The sequence below is a fragment of the Barbus barbus genome (genome assembly GCF_936440315.1).
Source record: "Barbus barbus genome assembly, chromosome: 33".
NCBI classification, from domain to species: domain Eukaryota; kingdom Metazoa; phylum Chordata; class Actinopteri; order Cypriniformes; family Cyprinidae; genus Barbus; species Barbus barbus.
In genome coordinates this window covers 29,167,201-29,187,200 of record NC_136761.1, presented here as the reverse complement: position 1 = coordinate 29,187,200, position 20,000 = coordinate 29,167,201, and the positions used below count along the sequence as shown (strand labels likewise).

The 20,000-nt window shown below is 37.2% G+C and overlaps 2 protein-coding genes across 3 annotated transcripts in view; one reads left to right on the top strand and one right to left on the bottom strand.

Moving 5' to 3' along the window:
• The window catches only part of LOC306853405 (uncharacterized protein), a 12,513-nt gene extending 1,911 nt beyond the window's left edge, over positions 1-10,602 (top strand). The window contains exon 2 of one of the 2 annotated variants that reach the window (XM_079390778.1): positions 9,513-10,602. In XM_079390778.1, the coding sequence (XP_079246904.1) occupies positions 9,513-9,664 (152 nt within the window). In that variant the 3' untranslated portion in view covers positions 9,665-10,602. Of the gene's footprint in view, positions 1-2,854; positions 3,076-9,512 lie in introns of those variants that run through there. The other variant, XM_079390779.1, reaches the window with a different exon arrangement.
• A 257-nt stretch (positions 10,603-10,859) lies between these two features.
• LOC306853406 (homeobox protein XHOX-7.1-like) lies at positions 10,860-13,359 on the bottom strand. The gene is made up of 2 exons (XM_079390780.1): positions 12,983-13,359; positions 10,860-11,628 (listed from the first exon to the last, which is right to left on the bottom strand). The coding sequence occupies exons 1-2, from the start codon at positions 13,284-13,286 to the stop codon at positions 11,219-11,221; spliced, it is 714 nt and encodes a 237-aa protein (XP_079246906.1). The 5' UTR covers positions 13,287-13,359; the 3' UTR covers positions 10,860-11,218.
• Between the last annotated feature and the right edge of the window lie 6,641 nt (positions 13,360-20,000).

Genomic DNA, 20,000 nt, shown 5'->3' with positions numbered 1-20,000 from the left:
TTCATCAAAACCTATTACAAAGCTATAGCAATGTCATGTCATTAAATATGATAAACAGCGATTCTGGAACAGATCTGCGTCTTCCTTATCCCGTTAAAAAACATATTACAGTATGTAACCATATTCCGTCCGTTCAAAAAAAAAGTTGCTCTAACTGTTCGTTACAAGCAGCATTTGCTGTCAGGCAGGTAGCTTAGCTTAGCTAACATACATAAACATATTTCTGCTAGCCTACCTGCTGCAAAATTGCACCATTTGTACAAGACAAGTAGAGCTATTTTATGTGTGTAATTTATCACTTACCACTGTCTTGTTTTTTCTTATCCTCCTCTTCCTTTCTCTTCTTTCTTTTTTGGCTTCCTGAAGCATAATTCCGCTTCATGACTGCCGAGGAAGTTTTGTATTTTGCCGGCAGCAGAGATCGCGTGGTTGGCTGGCTGCTGTCAGCGAGGGGGGCCCCCTTGAGGGGGATCCCGATAACAGTGTCATTGCACTTTACTGCATTCACTATCAATGGGGCGCTCACACAGTTTGTCGCTGCATTTTATTCTTAACCAGTCGTTGTCTTGGGGCCCCAGGCCAGCTCGGGGCCCCAAGCAGGGAGGTGCGGTCAGGGTAGGCAGGGTAGGCAGTGCCTCACCAATGTTGACATTACATTTATTAATTCCAAGAGCTTTATTAATTAACCTCAAACCACGTTATTAATTGCATTTATTTTATTCCAAATATTATTTTTTGTAACAAAGTTTTTCAGGAATACACATAATATACTCATTTTGCCATTGTTTGCTCCTAAAAACCATTGTTTCCTGCAGGAAATTCAAGGCCATGGCCATTGAGGCAGAGGTTAGCAGTGCCTCTTTGGTCCATAGAACGTAGTTTACGTAGATTTGCGCATGCGCAATCAGTTCTCATGCTGTCTTGAATTATCAACATTGAGGCAGAGACCGAGCTTGCTTCATGTCACGTGATCCACTCGCTCTCACTCAATCCGCGTTTCCCGATACTAGCATCTAGCGGCGCCTAGCGTTGGCTGTCAACTCATGAAATTGAGTAATACACCCAACAAAGAGGACTTTTACAACAAAGTAATTGACAGCTTTGTCCAGAGGGATAGACGTATGGACTTCGTCTACAAATAAAAGTAAGCACCCCCTTTAAAACGTAAACCATTCATTTATTTATATATTTTTTAAAACCCGTATATTGGCGTTGTGTGTGTTGTCTGATGGTGGGCTATAGGCCTGCTGTGCGCTGACACCAAAATGTTCTCTCTTCCATCACCTCTGCCACATTTGTACTGTATGTCTATCTGTGCGATTATGGTGCATTTCGTAAGGGTTAAAATGCTGTTTTCTAGTTCTCTTTTTTTAATCCTGGTGCGCCGTCGCCAGATGCTCATTGCGTGTCGGTGTGTGCGCCTAGCGCAGTTTGTAGGAGCGAATAAGCTGTTTTTCTAATTTAAAGCTGTACTGCTGACACAATGTTTTCTGACTGTAGCCTATTCAAATCCTGGTGCGCCGTCACCAGACCAATAGCGTGTGTGTGTGAGAGAGAGAGAGTGTGTGTGTGTGTGTGTGTGTGTGTGTGTGTCTGTGCGCGTTTTGAAGGAGTGACTGCTGCTTGTCGGTTCGCTGACACCGCGCCGCTTCCCTCTCTTACTGTGTCCCGCACAAAACATTTGTTTGTTGTATAAGTCATCATAAGATAGATGTGTCCATTAATTTGATTATTAGATTTGATTGTGCATTAGCCTCACATATGACTGACTTTGCTGTATGCAGGCAGCGATGTGATGATGCCTGATATGAACTTGGGTTGCTACATTAACTGAATGAATATATGAACATATATGCCACATTGATAGGTCACAGCCTACCCATGACAAGATTTCACAGCACGTTACTGGCCCCAAGCAATTGCTTGGTTTGCCTGCCTTGTCGCGACGGGCCTGCACTCGCACCCAAAGCAGTTATTGTAAATGAAATGATCACAGATAATAATTTTGATGTACTCTGCCTGACTGAAACCTGGCTGAAACCAAATGAATATTTTGGTCTAAATGAGTCTACTCCAGCAAGCTACTGTTATAAACATGAGCCCCGTCAGACTGGTCGTGGCAACAATATATAGTGATATTCTCAATGTTACTCAGAAAACAGGATACAGGAGGTTTAACTCATTCGAAATACTTCTGCTTAATGTTACACTGTTAGATATGCAGAAGAAATCTCTCCTGTCTCTTGCTCTGGCTACTGTGTATAGACCGCCAGGGCCATAGGTCAAGGTCAGGTCAAGAAAATATGATCATATTACCCCAATTTTACAGTCTCTGCACTGGCTACCTATTCAGTTCCGTATCATTTACTAAATATTATTACTTGCCTATAAGGCCCTAAATGGTTTAGCACCTGCGTACCCAACTTGTCTTCTACCACGCTATAATCCAACCCGCTCCCTAAGGTCACAAAACTCTGGACTTTTGGTAGTACCTAGGATAGCAAAGTCCACTAAAGGAGGTAGAGCTTTTTCACATTTGGCTCCCAAACTCTGGAATAGCCTTCCTGATAACGTTCGGGGTTCAGACACACTCTCTCTGTTTAAATCTAGATTAAAGACACATCTCTTTAGCCAAGCATTCACATAATGCATCTTATAATCTTGTACTGCAGTTATATCTGATCAAATGTACATTATTATTATTCTTTAGCCTGGGTTGAACACATCATTTGTGCTTAGATGGAACAGCAGCTACGCTAATTATGTCTCTATTTGTTTCTCTGTTGATTAACATCCCGTGGTAACTAGGAATGACAGAAGCTTCAGTCTGGATCCAACCCTTAAATGATCTGAGATGACCGAACACCTGAGAAAAGATGATGCCAACCCCTCAGAGGACCTCAGAGGATGCCAACGCTCAGACAACATACACAATTACCACATTTTGCCATAAATTAAATATATTAAGGTTCTGTAATATATAAATATATTGTGGAAACTTAAATTCCTGTAGAGCTGCTTTGCAACGATTTGTATCCTAAAAAGCGCTATACAAATAAACTTGAACATGCACACTCTCACACTCACACACACACTCACACACACACTCACACACACACTCACACACACACACACACTCACACACACACACACACACACTCTCACACTCACACTCACACTCACACACACACACACACACACTCTCACACTCACACACACACACACACACACTCTCACACTCACACACACACACACACACACACACACACACACACACACTCTCTCACTCTCTCACACACACACACACACACACACACACACACACACACACACACACACACACACACACTCACTCTCTCACTCTCTCACACACACACACACACACACACACACAAAACCCAGCATTACAGATATTTATACATTAAACATTACAGAATGTTTATACCACAGGGTATATACTCAAGTTTTTGATTTTGCTAATATTTTTTCTGGAGAAAGACAGACATGTATAGCGATGAAAGCCAAAATATTAAATGTCATGGATGAATATTTACTGAGTAATCCACTATTTTGTAGAAGGGGTCAAATTGACAATTTTCAACTGAGATTCAGGGTCAAATTACAGATAAAAATGACTTCAGAAAGATGGCAGCATCATAATGTTATTTTTACTGTTATGTCCCTGGACGTATGAATTTGTGTTTTACAGTTTTTCTCGATTACTAACACACCATAACTGATTCATTTGACCCAGTTTTCCAAACCATTCATACAGTTCTCAAAACAAAGACACGTTTCTTACAGCTTTTAACACATTTCTCGTTTACACACGCGTTCCAATGCTCAGTGTTTTCTGTAAAACTCTACACAACGGCATCATTTTGCACAGGTTTAATCACAGCTGATTATGAGTTTTGGAAAATGAATCCAGGTCGTGGGAGACAAAGAGGAATAGGAGGAGGGGAAAACATGAAGGGGATGAGGTCAAAGGTCATTTGTATATAAAGGTCATGGGGATATGAAATATAAAGCACTATAGTTGAGCGTGTAGTGATCATGAGGAAATCTACAGGGTTTCACAATACTTACACTTTACACTTGCAGTACATATAGCAGTATTTGAGATGAGAGGACTTTCACTGTTCTTTGTACTGTAACTACTGTACCACACAGCCTCAAACTCATAACTGTTGAACTGATTTGTAGCCAAGTACTTCTTACATGTATTTGAGCAGAACTGAGAGATGACTGTAGGGGAGGCAGAGAAAGTCTTTTGTCAGAAGAAACTGCCATAGCAGAACAAATAAGGATATTACAAATACTGTAATACAACTTGGTCGAGGATGCTGTATTTATTTATTTATTGCTGTACAGTACAGTATATTCCAGTGTGTATTTACTGTATATTCTGTTTGCTTTTTCTAGTTCTTTTCATCTACTGTAAGATCACTTTACAGTAGTGTAATGAAGGTTGACTTTTCTTAAAGTGCTGAATTTGACTGTATCTGCACCGCTCTATTTATGCCGTATGCTGTAACAGACATTGACGAGCAAAAGGATTCCTGTTTCCCAAAAGGAGGTTTTTGTAGCAGTGTTGATCTCACTAGTGTTCTCTATATAGTCTGTGTATTTGACCGCGTTGTGTTTCATCTGAGGCTAAAGATTAGATTCTGACAAAAGAGAATGTGTTTTTGATTAAAATGTTTGACTTTGACCTGGAAGTTTGAAGCTTGCACAAGTTAGTGTGTAGTTTTGAGATTGTGTTTATAGTTGTGAGAAAATGGTGAATTGTTTCATGAACCGTGGCGTTAGCAATCCAGAAAAACTGTATTATAAAAAAAGTTAAAAAAGTAAAGTCGTGACGTATTGTCAAGTATGGTGACCCATACTCGAAATTGGTGCTCTGCGTTTAACCCATCCAAGTGTACACACACAGCAGTGAGTAGTGAACAAATGCACACACACACACACACACACACACACAGCAGTGAACACACACACACCGTGAACACACACACACACACACACACACACACACACACACAGAGCAGTGAACACACACCGTGAACACACACACACACACAGCAGTGAACACACACACACCGTGAACACACACACACACACACACACACACACACACACAGCAGTGAACACACACAAACACACACACACACACACACACACACACCGTGAACACACACACACACACACACACACACAGCAGTGAACACACACACACACACACACACACACACACAGCAGTGAACACACACAAACACACACACACAGCAGTGAACACACACACACACACACACACACACACACAGCAGTGAACACACACAAACACACACACACAGCAGTGAACACACACAAACACACACACACACACAGCAGTGAACACACACACACACACACACACACACACACACACAGCAGTGAACACACACAAACACACACACACAGCAGTGAACACACACACACACACACACACACACACAGCAGTGAACACACACAAACACACACACACAGCAGTGAACACACACAAACACACACACACACACAGCAGTGAACACACACACACACACACACACACACACACACACACACAGCAGTGAACACACACAAACACACACACACAGCAGTGAACACACACACACACACACACACACACACAGCAGTGAACACACACAAACACACACACACAGCAGTGAACACACACACACCGTGAACACACACCCGGAGCAGTGGGCATTTATGCTGCGGCGCCCGGGGAGCAGTTGGGGGTTCGGTGCCTTGCTCAAGGGCACCTCAGTCGTGGTATTGAGGGTGGAGAGAGCGCTGGACATTCACTCCCCCCCACCTACAATCCCTGCCGGACCGAGACTCAAACCCACAACCGTAGACTCTCTAACCATTAGGCCACGACTCCCCCCCCCCCCTTGAGAGTGTTGCTCTTGTTGGGGTGTCTTAAGCTTACTGTTGGTGTTATGGCTGTAGTGTGCAGCTTTGTGATGAGCTTAAATTTAAAACCAAACTGAAGTGTGTTTTGGCTGCGGGTCACAGCTTTGAGTCGTGTGCCTGTTTGTTTTGAGTGCTGGAGCAGTAGGAAGTTGGGTGCAATTTTCTTTGTCCTCATTTTCTCCTGTTTTTGCTGGTTAGGAAGTCAGGTAAGATTTCTGTTTATTTGTATTTATTTTTCTTGGATGTTAACTAGATTCCCTTCTGGCATGTTCACTTTTAAGGCCCTAAATGGTTCAGTTCCCTTCTACAAAATAGTGGATTACTCGCTAAATATTCATCCATGACATTTATATTTTGGCTTTCATCACTATACATGTCTGTCTGTCTTCAGAAAAAATATCAGCAAAATCAAATTTGAGGTGGGGGAAGTTTGTGAAATTAGTTTGATTTGACTCAGTCACCACAGCCTTTGCATTGTGCTTTTATGTGTCATTATCAGTTTGTGTCCAGTGGATGATTTCACATGAATCCAGCTGTAGGTGAGAGCGAGGAAGGGCTTGTGAAATGCATGTGCTCTGATCTCTACAGGCGGCCCTGTTGGAAATGTTCTCGCGGTGTAAGAGCGCCCTCTGGCGGCCCTGCTGCGCTTCTGACTCGGACTCATGCCAGTTTGATCACAAGAGCGTTTATTCCTCAGATATAACTCTGTTTTCAGTTGGCATTTCTGAACACTGAAGGACATTTCAGTTCACGCAATGCATGACACGCTTAATAAAAACAGAGTTTCTGTGACGAGAGAATATGCACATTATACTATTCAAAGTTATTCAATATTTATTATTTCACTCTTGCTGCTTCGTGATGGCTGAGAAGGAGATCTTTTAGGGTTGTCTTGAAATTAATGAGTAATCTTAAAACGGATTATGATGAGATTAAAAGTGGTTTTAAACAAGTGGTACATAAAGCACATTTTTTAAGTTTTAAAATCGTTCCAGCTTTAAACAAATCCCAATAATCTGATTTTAATTTCTTTCCCCAAGCTGATGAACGGTTGACAGCCAATCAGAAGCGGAGCATTTGGTAGCTAGAAGACACAATAACTGCAGGCGTTCAGAATAAACACAACGTCATCGAGCCTCGGATATCATAAACACATTTAGCCTACAGACGTGTAAGAAACAGTTTAATGTTCAAATAAATTCAAAAGGTCGAGTGCTGATACATTGATATGAGTATAATCTACTTCTGATTCGGCCAGAAAACCATAATAAACACGCTTCTTAAACATCAGGGGGTGAATAATTCCGTCTGATGCCGCGTGACGCTCGAGCGAGCAAGCGACGCGTCATAAAACACGCAGAAATCACCGCTGAATCAAACGCGTTTAAAACAAGACAGAAATGGGTTATATACAGCAGTGGCCTAAGTGTTATTATCGCTGTTTAGAGCGTTTCAGGCAAATTTACATGTTTACGGTCCCATTATTATTATTTTTTAAATAACCATCTCATTAATTTAAGAGTTAATTTAAGAGAACTGTTCTTCAAAATTACACCAGTAATCTCTGAGACAAAGTTTCAGTCTGTAATTATGGAGTTTGTTTTGTTTGTGACTCAAAAGTTCTGCATCATTCTGAGCTGCTGGAGTGATTTGGCAGCATTGATGATTTTTAATTGTATTTTACAGAAAATTTTTTATATGCATTATTTTTGTGATTGTATAGGATGAAACTTAATTATTAAGCATTAATTCGGACGCAAAAATGCAGCTTCAGTTAGAATGTGTGTTAATATTTGTAAAATTAGTAGTTGTAGTTATGTATTATATATATTTTTATTATATTTATTAATAATAATACTAATATATATATATATATATATATATATATAGCCTATATAATTTATTCATATCTAGTCTAGTCATAAGGGTAAATTATTTATATATATATATATAAAATATATATTTCTATATGAATTTAATAATAAATTATAAGATGAATAATAATCTTTCCATTGATGTATGGTTTGTTATGATAGGACAATATTTGTCTGAGATACAACTATTAGAAAATCTGGAATCTGAGGGAGCAAAAAAATCTAAATATTGAGAAAATCTCCTTTAAAGTTGTTCAAATGAAGTTCTTAGCAATGCATATTACTAATCAAAAATGAAGTTTTGATATATTTACGGTAGGAAATGTACTAAATATCTTCATGGAACATGATCTTAATATCCTAATGATTTTTGTCATAAAAGAGAAATGTATAATTTTGATCCATACAATGTATTGTTGTCTATTGCTACAGATATACCTGTGTTACTCATGACTGCTCTTGTGCTGCAGATACAGATATGCATGTCACTTATATTTGAAATGTGTTTGCTAAATATGTAAGGAAACCTATGGATGTTATCATATATAATATCAGTTAACTGGGGTAAATAACTGCAGAATGGAGCTAGCTGGAGAATGAGGATGATCAGAGTGAGTCTCTGTCTCTTTCTCGTCTGTAGATGATTTCATGCTAGTGTCCTGAAACGTGTTGAATATTACACAAACTAGATCTGATTTAGCACATTAATGCAGGATCCTGCTGATGTGCATGCATTGGTGTAGCTTTTATCATTTTTCCTTAGGTTTTTTTCCTCCTTATTTTGCAGAATCATATAGTTTTGTATTCACGACATTTGCGTTTCTTGCCAGAGAAGCTTATGAAAACAAATGCAATTGAATTGCCACGAAACAGTCAATATCTACAATTCATGTTTCACACTTATAACCGAATACTGCAGTAAACATCATGCATCACTCATTAATGTTTCTTTAATGTAGACATTAGTTTGAGATGTTGTCAGTTTACTACACGACACGATGTTAACATCCATCATCTCGGGGTTATAATGAGAGAAACTTATCGTCTTATTAATATTATAGATGCCTATTTGAAACCAAAATAATTATTAGATGCTGTTTTCGATGCCGAATTTGTTTCATGGACACTTCCTCCAGGCTTGTTTTTATGTTTTCCACTTTGTGTCATTCCAGTGAACGGAAAATATTTTTGCAATTAGTTGACGTAATATATTCCAGAGAAATGGACTATTAATATTGGGTAGGTCTTCAGATATTCATCTCCTCCCTTTAAACACATGGTGCTTGAGTTATATTTTCAGAAATGCCAAATTCGGAGTTAACAGGACGGAAAGAAAAATATATATTTTTTACTTTTAAATGGAATTTGTCAATATAATTAAATAAAATAAGCACAAGTACTGATACATTATTAAGTTTGAAATATCATGGAAAACACTGACCGGAGCGTTGAAAAAAAATCCCTAACCCTTCTATAAACGAGAAAGAACAACCAATAATAATAATATATCATAATATACATAATATACATAATATACATAATCTGTAACGCATTTGCACCGATTGCATGCGTTTAATTTCTTTCAGGTGAATGGAAACGTCAGCTGTGGTGAAGTTGGTGATTGTGATAATTTATTATTAGTTTAATTTGATGGTTTTATTATTGTAATTGTTCTAGAAGTGCATGCATGCAAAGGTCTGACCTGGCTTCTCTGCGGAGTCTTTGAGCTCTTGAAGAGAGAGGATGACGGACGTGGCGCCACTGAAACGAAGCGCCGATTCTCTTCGCAAACTTCCCGTGGTGATATTTGGGATGATAAAAACAAGTGACTTTTGTTTCCCTTTTAGCCCGGGGCGTGAAGAGAGAGAGAGAGTGACCTCTTCTGAAAAGAAGGGACCGATTCCCGTCAGATCTTTTGTGCGCTTTCAGCCGGCGCGCTCACCCGAGTGATTCTCATCTTATTGTCATTAGGGCTTTTATTAATTACCGAGCAGTGACTCCAGTCCCAGCAGAATGTTTTCAACACTGGCCCTTTTTCACATATAAACGATATTAATTCCATAGATGCGTTTTTCCTGAAAATCGCATGCTCATTTAAATTTTAATGGTCATCTCTAGAATGATTGTTTTTGAAGCACCAAGCCAACATCATGATAACTAATACTTTTTATAGTACTAGATTACTACTGACACTTTAACTACAGATTTGTTGAAATGACGTTATCATATATGCATTAATGATTCACCCGTGAATGAATCTGTAATATACTCTGCACGCGTTACTGTGAACATTAGACCAACCTGTGTGTGTTTCATGTGCTGCAGGTCCTCCAAACTCTCATCCCTTCAATAAGAGGATTCCAGTCTAATCATTTAAGGTACTTTCACGTCTAAGTCCAATCTTGAACTTCTCTCGCTTGTTTGAGCTTCTCACAAGCAGGTTTGTAGATGTTGGTCTCCTCGAGGTCCACCGGCGCCAGGAACATCTGAGTGGGTTATTTCAGAGCAATAAGCAACAGCTGTGGAAATACACTCCAGCCAGATGATAGATGACAGCTTAAATGCACTTTCACCACGACACTCAAAGACTGCCTGTTCTTTTTCGAGTTACATTTTACATAGATTTATTTCTGTAAGAAATTATGTACCATTACCATGTGTGCTGAGCAAGAAGCCTTTGATGTTAATCTGGCTCCACAAACTAATATGCAGAACTGTTGAGTGGTTTTAAGTTTCATCGACATATGCCAGCCTCATAAAACAACTGAAAATATGATCGACTCTTTAATCTGCTTTGCATGATTTTAAGGAGTTAGGAATTGTTTGTAGTATTTGTTAAAGTGATTTTATGGACGCGGTTTCTGATGAGAGCATTTTTCATTTTAAGATGAAAGTGTCTGGATTGCAGTGAGTCATCATCAAATTAGGAAATATTTTGGTTCTATTTTGGTTCGTGTTTTTCAATGGAATCCCTCTCACAATCTAGACCGTGTTTCTGCTAAACAAAGGAGAAAACAAAGAATAGACCATTTGTCATTAATTTATTTAACAAATATTCATCATATAAATGGTATTTTTGTCCAAATGTACAATATTTTACATTTCAGATCCCTTTGGAAGGGAATCCTTTAAACAACAGTCAGTGTTTATTTTTAAAATGCTATCGTTTAAGACATTCATGCGAGTTTGAATCATAAACGCATTGCTACGAATGAGATACAGACTCCTTTCACCTGACCTACCTTTGACCAAATCCGTTTCATAACTCGGTGAAAGCACCGGCTGTGTGAAATGCCAGCGTTAGAGTAAACCATGTCCACTTTTATCGCAACAGAATTGCTGAAGATGGAGAGAAAGTCACATCAGATGCACTGCATCGTCCTCTAAGCTAAATGGTACATGCTATATCCCATGTGTGTGTAGAGTCCCACCGGAGTCACCGAGTGTCTGTGAAACGGGTGCGATCCGGTGTATGAAGCCGGGACGTGAGCGCCGACTGGAAATGAAATCCCGAAGCCTGGAGGAAGCATAGGTTTAGTGGCCATTTTTAACTTCTCCAGTTCGGCCTCCTGGAGCCGCTTGGCTTTAGCTCGTCTGTTCTGGAACCAGATTTTGACCTGAGTCTCGGTCAGGTTCAGCGAGCTGGAGAACTCGGCCCGTTCTGCGATGGACAGGTACTGTTTCTGACGGAACTTCCGCTCCAGCGCCAGCAGCTGCGACGTGCTAAACGGGGTCCGAGGCTTCCGGTTGGTTTTGTGTTTTCTCAGAGGACACGCGGGAGGACTGAGACGCCCTAGAGACAACAACAACCAACAAAACACACGACCTTTAGACCCATCTCTTACACTACTTCTGAGTTCTGCAAATGGATTACTGTCACATGCAACCTCATAATGCGAAAATAATTAGATTTAGGTAATATTGCATTAAACGTGCTTCATGTAAACACAATACTTGGATCATCAAACTGATGCAAATGTGTCCCTGCAGCACAAAAGCAGTCATGAGTAACACAGGTATATCTGTAGCAATAACCAACAATACATTGTATGGATCAAAATTATACATTTCTCTTTTATGACAAAAATCATTAGGATATTAAGATCATGTTCCATGAAGATATTTAGTAAATTTCCTACCGTAAATATATCAACTTAATTGTTGATTAGTAATATGCATTGCTAAGGACTTCATTTGTACAGATTTTCTCAATATTTAGATTTTTTATTTTTTTTTGCACCCTCAGATTTTCCAAATATTGTTCTATCCTAACACACCATACATCAATGGAAAGATTATTTATTCAGCTTTGAGAATATGTATAAATCTCAATTTAAAAAAATTGACCCTTATGACTGGTTTTGTTGTCTAGGGTCACAAATAAATTCATAATATTAGCAGTCATAACCGTAGTAGAATATGCCGATTTTAATTGCAATAAACAGGCACTTAAATGTCTTGTTATTGGAAAAAAAACACATTATTGGTGCACTTAAACAAGGTCAGTGCAGTCTTAAACGCCTTTGAGGACTTTTAAATATGTCTTAGATAATTTTGTTGAGCAAATGTATTGTATAATAATTCATCAATGTTTCTGGTGACCTCAATCAAGCCAAACCAACTCCCTTATAAAAATTAACCAAGGTTTTACAACAAATAAAAACACAAATTAAGCATGGTTTGACATGACTACATTAACCATAGTTTACACAAGGTATTTGTAGTAAAATGTAGTTATACATCCTGGACCTTCCTGTTGTGTTAGTCTCTGAGAATGCGCAAAGAATCAAATATGATTTCTACACGACCCCCCAAAAACACATGGTTGCTACACTGTTTCCCCACAGACTATCTTCAGCCTTCCATAACTATACACTATCCGTCATAACTGACATATTTATATTTATACATAGAATTCGAAACTTGTACATTTGTCATCAGCACACTTGTAAATAACATTCATTTAACCGATTCTTTTTTTGATTCCGAATCTTTTACTATAATAAAACTATGGTTATTTTTGGTAAAGGGTGGGCTTCAGTGCAAGTTGTTGCAGATATGAATCTGAGTTTATGGACCCATTCAAAGCATGCAACAGTTAATTGCTTCACAAGCTCTGCTGTGGCCAGTGCATTGCTGGAACTCACGGGGAGAGAGGTGATGCATCCATGCGCTCTGCTCAGACTTCTCCGACAGTTTCAGAACGTCAACAGAGAACGCCAAACGAGCACCGGTCCGCCCCGGATCCGCGAGAGTATGCGACGCTCCGGCGGAGGAGCTCGGTCTCCGGTCTGCCATCAGAGCCTCGACGCTGAACGGGAGAATCTTCGGTTTCTCTGCGTCCTCCTCCACACCGATGCTGGTCTGCATCTCTTCTTTATCTCCTAAAATCTCACGGGAATGATCTTCAGCTTTAAAGTCAGTAGACGTCATGGTGATGACTGGGGCCATGCACGAGCTTCTCTTGGTTTTAGTAAACAGTGAGAGATCGTATGTTTAGAACATGCTGCTGTTTAACTCCTCTGTAAGCTAATAACACGCGCCATCCAATCAGAACAGAGCGGGGCGGGGCTTAAGTTTCTCCTGTAGTTTGACTCGTGTGTGTTGTGTTTGTGTATCAGTGAGGATTGCAACAAAAACACCGCGCAGAATAAAGCAGGATACTGCATTTTGCAGCCTACCTTTCAAGTGTTACCAAATTAACGATGAATAACTGCAGTTACAATTACTGTTTGTGACTACGATATTTCATTTGTTTTGACTTTTGCTGCTTGCCTAATTTTTTTCTTTCATGTCCAAAACTGGTGTGATCTGGGCAGGAGGAAACGGATCGTCACGGTCAGCCGCTTCCTGGACTCTGAGAATGCGCAAAGAATCAAATATGATTTCTACAGTATCAGCTTCAGTAATTACTGAACTTATTGAGTCAGTGGTGATTCGTGTTTTACCGAGCTAATTATTAGTCTCGGTGATGTAGTTTTTTGGCGCCAGCAGCGGCGGGATCAAAGCGCGGAACTTTAAACCTCGCGAGCAGCCGCAGCACATTCCGCCGGAGTTTCTTACTCGACCGCAAGACATTTACAAGCTCTCTCTCTCTGTTTACTAGCTGCTGCAATAGAGCAGATCAGAGATTGCGATGACAGGACAGTTAGGCAAATTAACTGCTTCGCAACACAAATATTAATAATAAACCCGTGTGAAGTGTAAGCTCCTGAATGCACTGTTTTCGGTTTACTGCGGTGTCTTCATGCATGCTGTGCATGGAGCAGCTCTCCTCTTGAATGCACAAGCGGTAATTTAGCATTTCCTTAATTTCCCATCCGGCACTTAAACGGAATAAATCTGTAATTATGCTTGGAGACACTTAGAGCCCATTAGATGAAATGAGTGGCGCTGTGTGTCGCGCGCTTTGAAGTCGCGCGCTGCGGGAATGTTTGATCCTTCCGCAGTAAAAATGAGCAACATAAACACAAACTTGCACACATTACCATTACCCACCCGCTGCCCCAGAAACGACGGAGCTCCTTGCTGTAAGGGACTAGTAAATATCTGTTTGTGTAGGGAACAGAGTCAGGGGCAATTAGCATGCCAAACACTGCGCTTTAGGGCCAATGATGTGCCGTGGAGAAGGTGATTACCATAGTTTTTTATTGAAATCTCAGGGCAACAAATGAGGGCCGAACTGCGATACAAAGCGACTGTAAGTCCCATCAGAGCTTTGTTTAACTTCACAAACTCCACCTTTGATTCCGAGTCTGGAGGCAGGCACGCGAGACAAAGAGCCTTTGTCTGTCTCTCCGAGAGTTGTCTTAACCCTTTTCATGCAGAGTCTGTCAATTCTGACTTAAAAGACTTAAAAGGTTCCGTGGATATCAAAAGACGGTCCGAGGGAAACGTTTGCTCTTGGAGAAAAGCCAAACGATGCCGGGATCTTTGTCACCGAGGAACATGTGTGTCCCATTAAGCTGCTTAAGACGCACAAACCCATGCGGTGTACTTTGATTCCTGTCGTTTACACGATGGTTAAAGTTGTCGGATATAAGTGACACGATCCCGACAGATGCGCGGGTTGAGTCTTAAGATCGCGTCGCGTTCAGCGCTTGATCGCAACATTATGATGCTGTCGCTGAAGATGAAAGACTCGCTGCTGGAATCATTACAGATAATGTCTCCTATTTCAAAGCAATTAGCGCAATCAGGCATAAAGGGCCACTCAATGCCTTACGGTTATTTAAGCTCCTAAACGCCAGTCAGTCTCTGAAAGCTCGTCAGTTCTGATCTCTCCTCGCTTTTTGTTCTCTTTCTCAAAATTCAAGCAGATTTATTGGCTTAGTATCGCATTTGAAAACATAGAGGCCTGCACATTTACATTCTTATTTAAGAAGTTAGATAAAACAATATAATCTCTCTCTCTGTGACATGATTGTTCAGATAATCTGTAAATATGAGAATGATTTATAGCCTATGAGAAATTAATTGCTAAATTGTAAATATTGTTAAATGTGTCGGCTATTTCTGTAATTTGTAAGTACAGTAAAGGTGTGGAGGCTTCACTGCGGATTCAGAAAGGTTAGTCTTCACACTACAGATGCATGTGTTTGTTTGTTTATGAGCTCAGTGATCCGATCACAAAACCATTTAGACTCATTCTATAATCTGTATTTAAACTGAAATCAGTCTTCCAGCAGGTTCATCTTTAGGCCTGTAGGTGCTCACCTGGGACTTTATGAGTGAGTGCTTTCAATATTTAGTTAAACCTGTTCAAAACATTGATTTATTCAGGATCCAAACAACCGTGATTGAATTATTAGTTCATTCTAAAACATTGCTGCAGTGAGGAAAGACTCTTAATGAGTAGGATTCATTCTTTCATAAATATTGTTAATTTTACATTTAAGTACCAAAAAAGGGTTTGATTTATGAGTAATCATCTAATCATTTTCCCAGTGACATGATGATATATTAGTGATGTCAGTCACTTTCCTCAGTCTTCATCATTTGTTTTTGCATTGTTGCATTGTTAATCAACTGAAGCAGAACATTTTGAACATTTATTTGTCAGAATGTTAGTATTTTGTGTTTAGTTAATATTCTGGTTTTATTCACTGAAAAAAAATTAAACTTCAGAATCGTGATCTCTAGTTTAAGCATACTTTATCCAGCATCTTGCAGATCGTTTTATTATTATTATTATTATTTCGCTATTATTATTATTATTAGTAGTAGGCTATTATTATTATTAACTATTATTATTATTATTAGTAGTAGTAGGCTATTATTATTATTATTATAATTAGTATTATTATTATTATTAGTAGTAGGCTATTATTATTATTATTATAATTAGTAGTATTATTATTATTAGTAGTAGGCTATTATTATTATTATTATTAGTAGTAGTAGGCTATTATTATTATTAGTAGTAGTAGTAGTATTAGGCTATTATTATTATTATTATTATTAGTAGTAGTATTAGGCTATTATTATTATTATTATTATTAGTAGTAGTATTAGGCTATTATTATTATTATTATTAGTAGTATTAGGCTATTATTATTATTAGTAGTAGTAGTAGTATTAGGCTATTATTATTATTATTATTAGTAGTATTAGGCTATTATTATTATTAGTAGTAGTAGTAGTATTAGGCTATTATTATTATTATTATTAGTAGTATTAGGCTATTATTATTATTATTATTATTAGTAGTAGTATTAGGCTATTATTATTATTATTATTAGTAGTATTAGGCTATTATTATTATTAGTAGTAGTAGTAGTATTAGGCTATTATTATTATTATTATTAGTAGTAGTAGGCTATTATTATTATTATTAGTAGTAGTAGGCTATTATTATTATTAGTAGTAGTAGTAGTATTAGGCTATTATTATTATTATTATTATTAGTAGTAGGCTATTATTATTATTAGTAGTAGTAGTAGTAGTAGGCTATTATTATTATTATTATTAGTAGGCTATTATTATTATTATTATTATTAGTAGGCTATTATTAGTAGTAGTAGTAGTAGTAGTAGGCTATTATTATTATTATTATTAGTAGTAGTAGGCTATTATTATTATTATTAGTAGTAGTAGTATTAGGCTATTATTATTATTATTATTAGTAGTAGTAGGCTATTATTATTATTAGTAGTAGTAGTAGTAGGCTATTATTATTATTATTATTAGTAGTAGTAGGCTATTATTATTATTAGTAGTAGTAGTAGTATTAGGCTATTATTATTATTATTATTAGTAGTAGTAGTAGGCTATTATTATTATTATTATTATTAGTAGTAGGCTATTATTATTATTATTAGTAGTAGTAGTATTAGGCTATTATTATTATTATTATTATTAGTAGTAGGCTATTATTATTATTATTAGTAGTAGTAGTATTAGGCTATTATTATTATTATTATTAGTAGTAGTAGTATTAGGCTATTATTATTATTATTAGTAGTAGTAGTAGGCTATTATTATTATTATTATTAGTAGTAGTAGGCTATTATTATTATTAGTAGTAGTAGTAGTAGTAGGCTATTATTATTATTATTATTATTAGTAGTAGGCTATTATTATTAGTAGTAGTAGTAGTAGTAGGCTATTATTATTATTATTATTAGTAGGCTATTATTATTATTATTATTATTAGTAGGCTATTATTATTATTATTAGTAGTAGTAGTAGGCTATTATTATTATTATTAGTAGTAGTAGTATTAGGCTATTATTATTATTATTATTAGTAGTAGTAGGCTATTATTATTATTAGTAGTAGTAGTAGTAGGCTATTATTATTATTATTATTATTATTAGTAGTAGTAGTAGGCTATTATTATTATTATTATTAGTAGTAGTAGGCTATTATTATTATTAGTAGTAGTAGTAGTATTAGGCTATTATTATTATTATTAGTAGTAGTAGTAGGCTATTATTATTATTATTATTATTAGTAGTAGGCTATTATTATTATTATTAGTAGTAGTAGTAGGCTATTATTATTATTATTATTATTAGTAGTAGGCTATTATTATTAGTAGTAGTAGTAGTAGTAGGCTATTATTATTATTATTATTAGTAGGCTATTATTATTATTATTATTATTAGTAGGCTATTATTATTAGTAGTAGTAGTAGTAGTAGGCTATTATTATTATTATTAGTAGTAGGCTATTATTATTATTATTATTATTAGTAGGCTATTATTATTATTATTAGTAGTATTATTATTATTATTATTATTATGAGGGGACAAATATAAATGAAAAACCCATTTCAAACTGTAGGGTGTAATTATAGGACAAGAAGGATCTTGTGCTTCACAAACACGCCTGATATCTGTGATCTAACCTGGACATCTGATGAAATATAGTACATTATTTCAGATTCGCAGAAATCCGCTTCCAGACACAGGACTCGTTTGGCTGCTGTTGCATCCCGATAAAAGCGCTTGTGTCTCAATTACCTGCGGATGAAACTTAATTAGCAGAAGTGTCTAATAGCATGAATCCCAGCTCACTGAGCTGAATAACGTGTTTGCTCTGTGGATTCACTGATTGAGTGCTGCTTAAAACTCCACGAAATGCTTAATACGCGGATAACAAGCTAACAAATCAAATACTGACACAGTTTGGGTAAAAACGCATTTCTGAGACACCGAAGCATTCAATCCACTGCATGCACATTAGACCAATATAAGACGAATCAGCCCGATCCTCGCGAAAGATGTATTAAATATTAAACAACTCTACTATTTTATGTGTTAATGTCTTTATCACAGATTGTGTGTTTTATGCATGGTTTTACCGCTCACAGTAGTGCATAGGAATTTAAATAATCATATTTATTGGTAAAAGACTCTGATTAGCACATTTGGTCATAAATTATGATTAACCATTATTAAGACAGTACAACAAATACATACGTAAATTAGAAATATTGATTGGTGCTTGGTATTTATTAATGGCATTTTAATGTAACAGTTAAAGCTTTTCTACTTACTTGACAATCTGTTCATTTATTTATTTTTCTGGGTTAGGGTTGTTTTATTTAATTAAATATGCCATGTTTCAATATAGTATTTTCCAAAGTTGATTAATATTGGCAGATATACAGTAGTCAACATTTGAAGTCTGAAGCATGTTGGTTTCATGCCAGCTTTGATCCAGTGTAAGTGTTGAGTACAGTATTTCAGTGTAAGCGTTGAGTACAGTATTTCAGTGTAAGTGTCGAGTACAGTATTTCAGTGTCAGTGTCGAGTACAGTATTTCAGTGTGAGTGTTGAGTACAGTATTTCAGTGTAAGCGTTGAGTACAGTATTTCAGTGTCAGTGTCGAGTACAGTATTTCAGTGTAAGTGTCGAGTACAGTATTTCAGTGTAAGTGTTGAGTACAGTATTTCAGTGTAAGTGTTGAGTACAGTATTTCAGTGTAAGTGTCGAGTACAGTATTTCAGTGTAAGTGTTGAGTACAGTATTTCAGTGTAAGTGTCGAGTACAGTATTTCAGTGTAAGTGTCGAGTACAGTATTTCAGTGTAAGTGTCGAGTACAGTATTTCAGTGTAAGTGTTGAGTACAGTATTTCAGTGTCAGTGTTGAGTACAGTATTTCAGTGTAAGTGTTGAGTACAGTATTTCAGTGTCAGTGTCGAGTACAGTATTTCAGTGTAAGTGTCGAGTACAGTATTTCAGTGTAAGTGTTGAGTACAGTATTTCAGTGTCAGTGTTGAGTACAGTATTTCAGTGTAAGTGTCGAGTACAGTATTTCAGTGTAAGTGTCGAGTACAGTATTTCAGTGTAAGTGTCGAGTACAGTATTTCAGTGTAAGTGTTGAGTACAGTATTTCAGTGTCAGTGTTGAGTACAGTATTTCAGTGTAAGTGTTGAGTACAGTATTTCAGTGTCAGTGTCGAGTACAGTATTTCAGTGTAAGTGTCGAGTACAGTATTTCAGTGTAAGTGTTGAGTACAGTATTTCAGTGTAAGTGTCGAGTACAGTATTTCAGTGTAAGTGTCGAGTACAGTATTTCAGTGTAAGTGTTGAGTACAGTATTTCAGTGTCAGTGTTGAGTACAGTATTTCAGTGTAAGTGTTGAGTACAGTATTTCAGTGTAAGTGTTGAGTACAGTATTTCAGTGTAAGTGTTGAGTACAGTATTTCAGTGTAAGTG

What these genes read in the sequence shown, in the direction of transcription:
- LOC306853406 (XM_079390780.1), bottom strand. Translation starts at nt 13,286, where the DNA reads ATGGCCCCAGTCATCACCATGACGTCTACTGACTTTAAAGCTGAAGAT. An exon ending in GATGCATCACCTCTCTCCCC is followed by an intron (nt 11,629 to 12,982) that starts GTGAGTTCCAGC and finishes TGTTGTCTCTAG; the next exon opens with GGCGTCTCAGTCCTCCCGCG.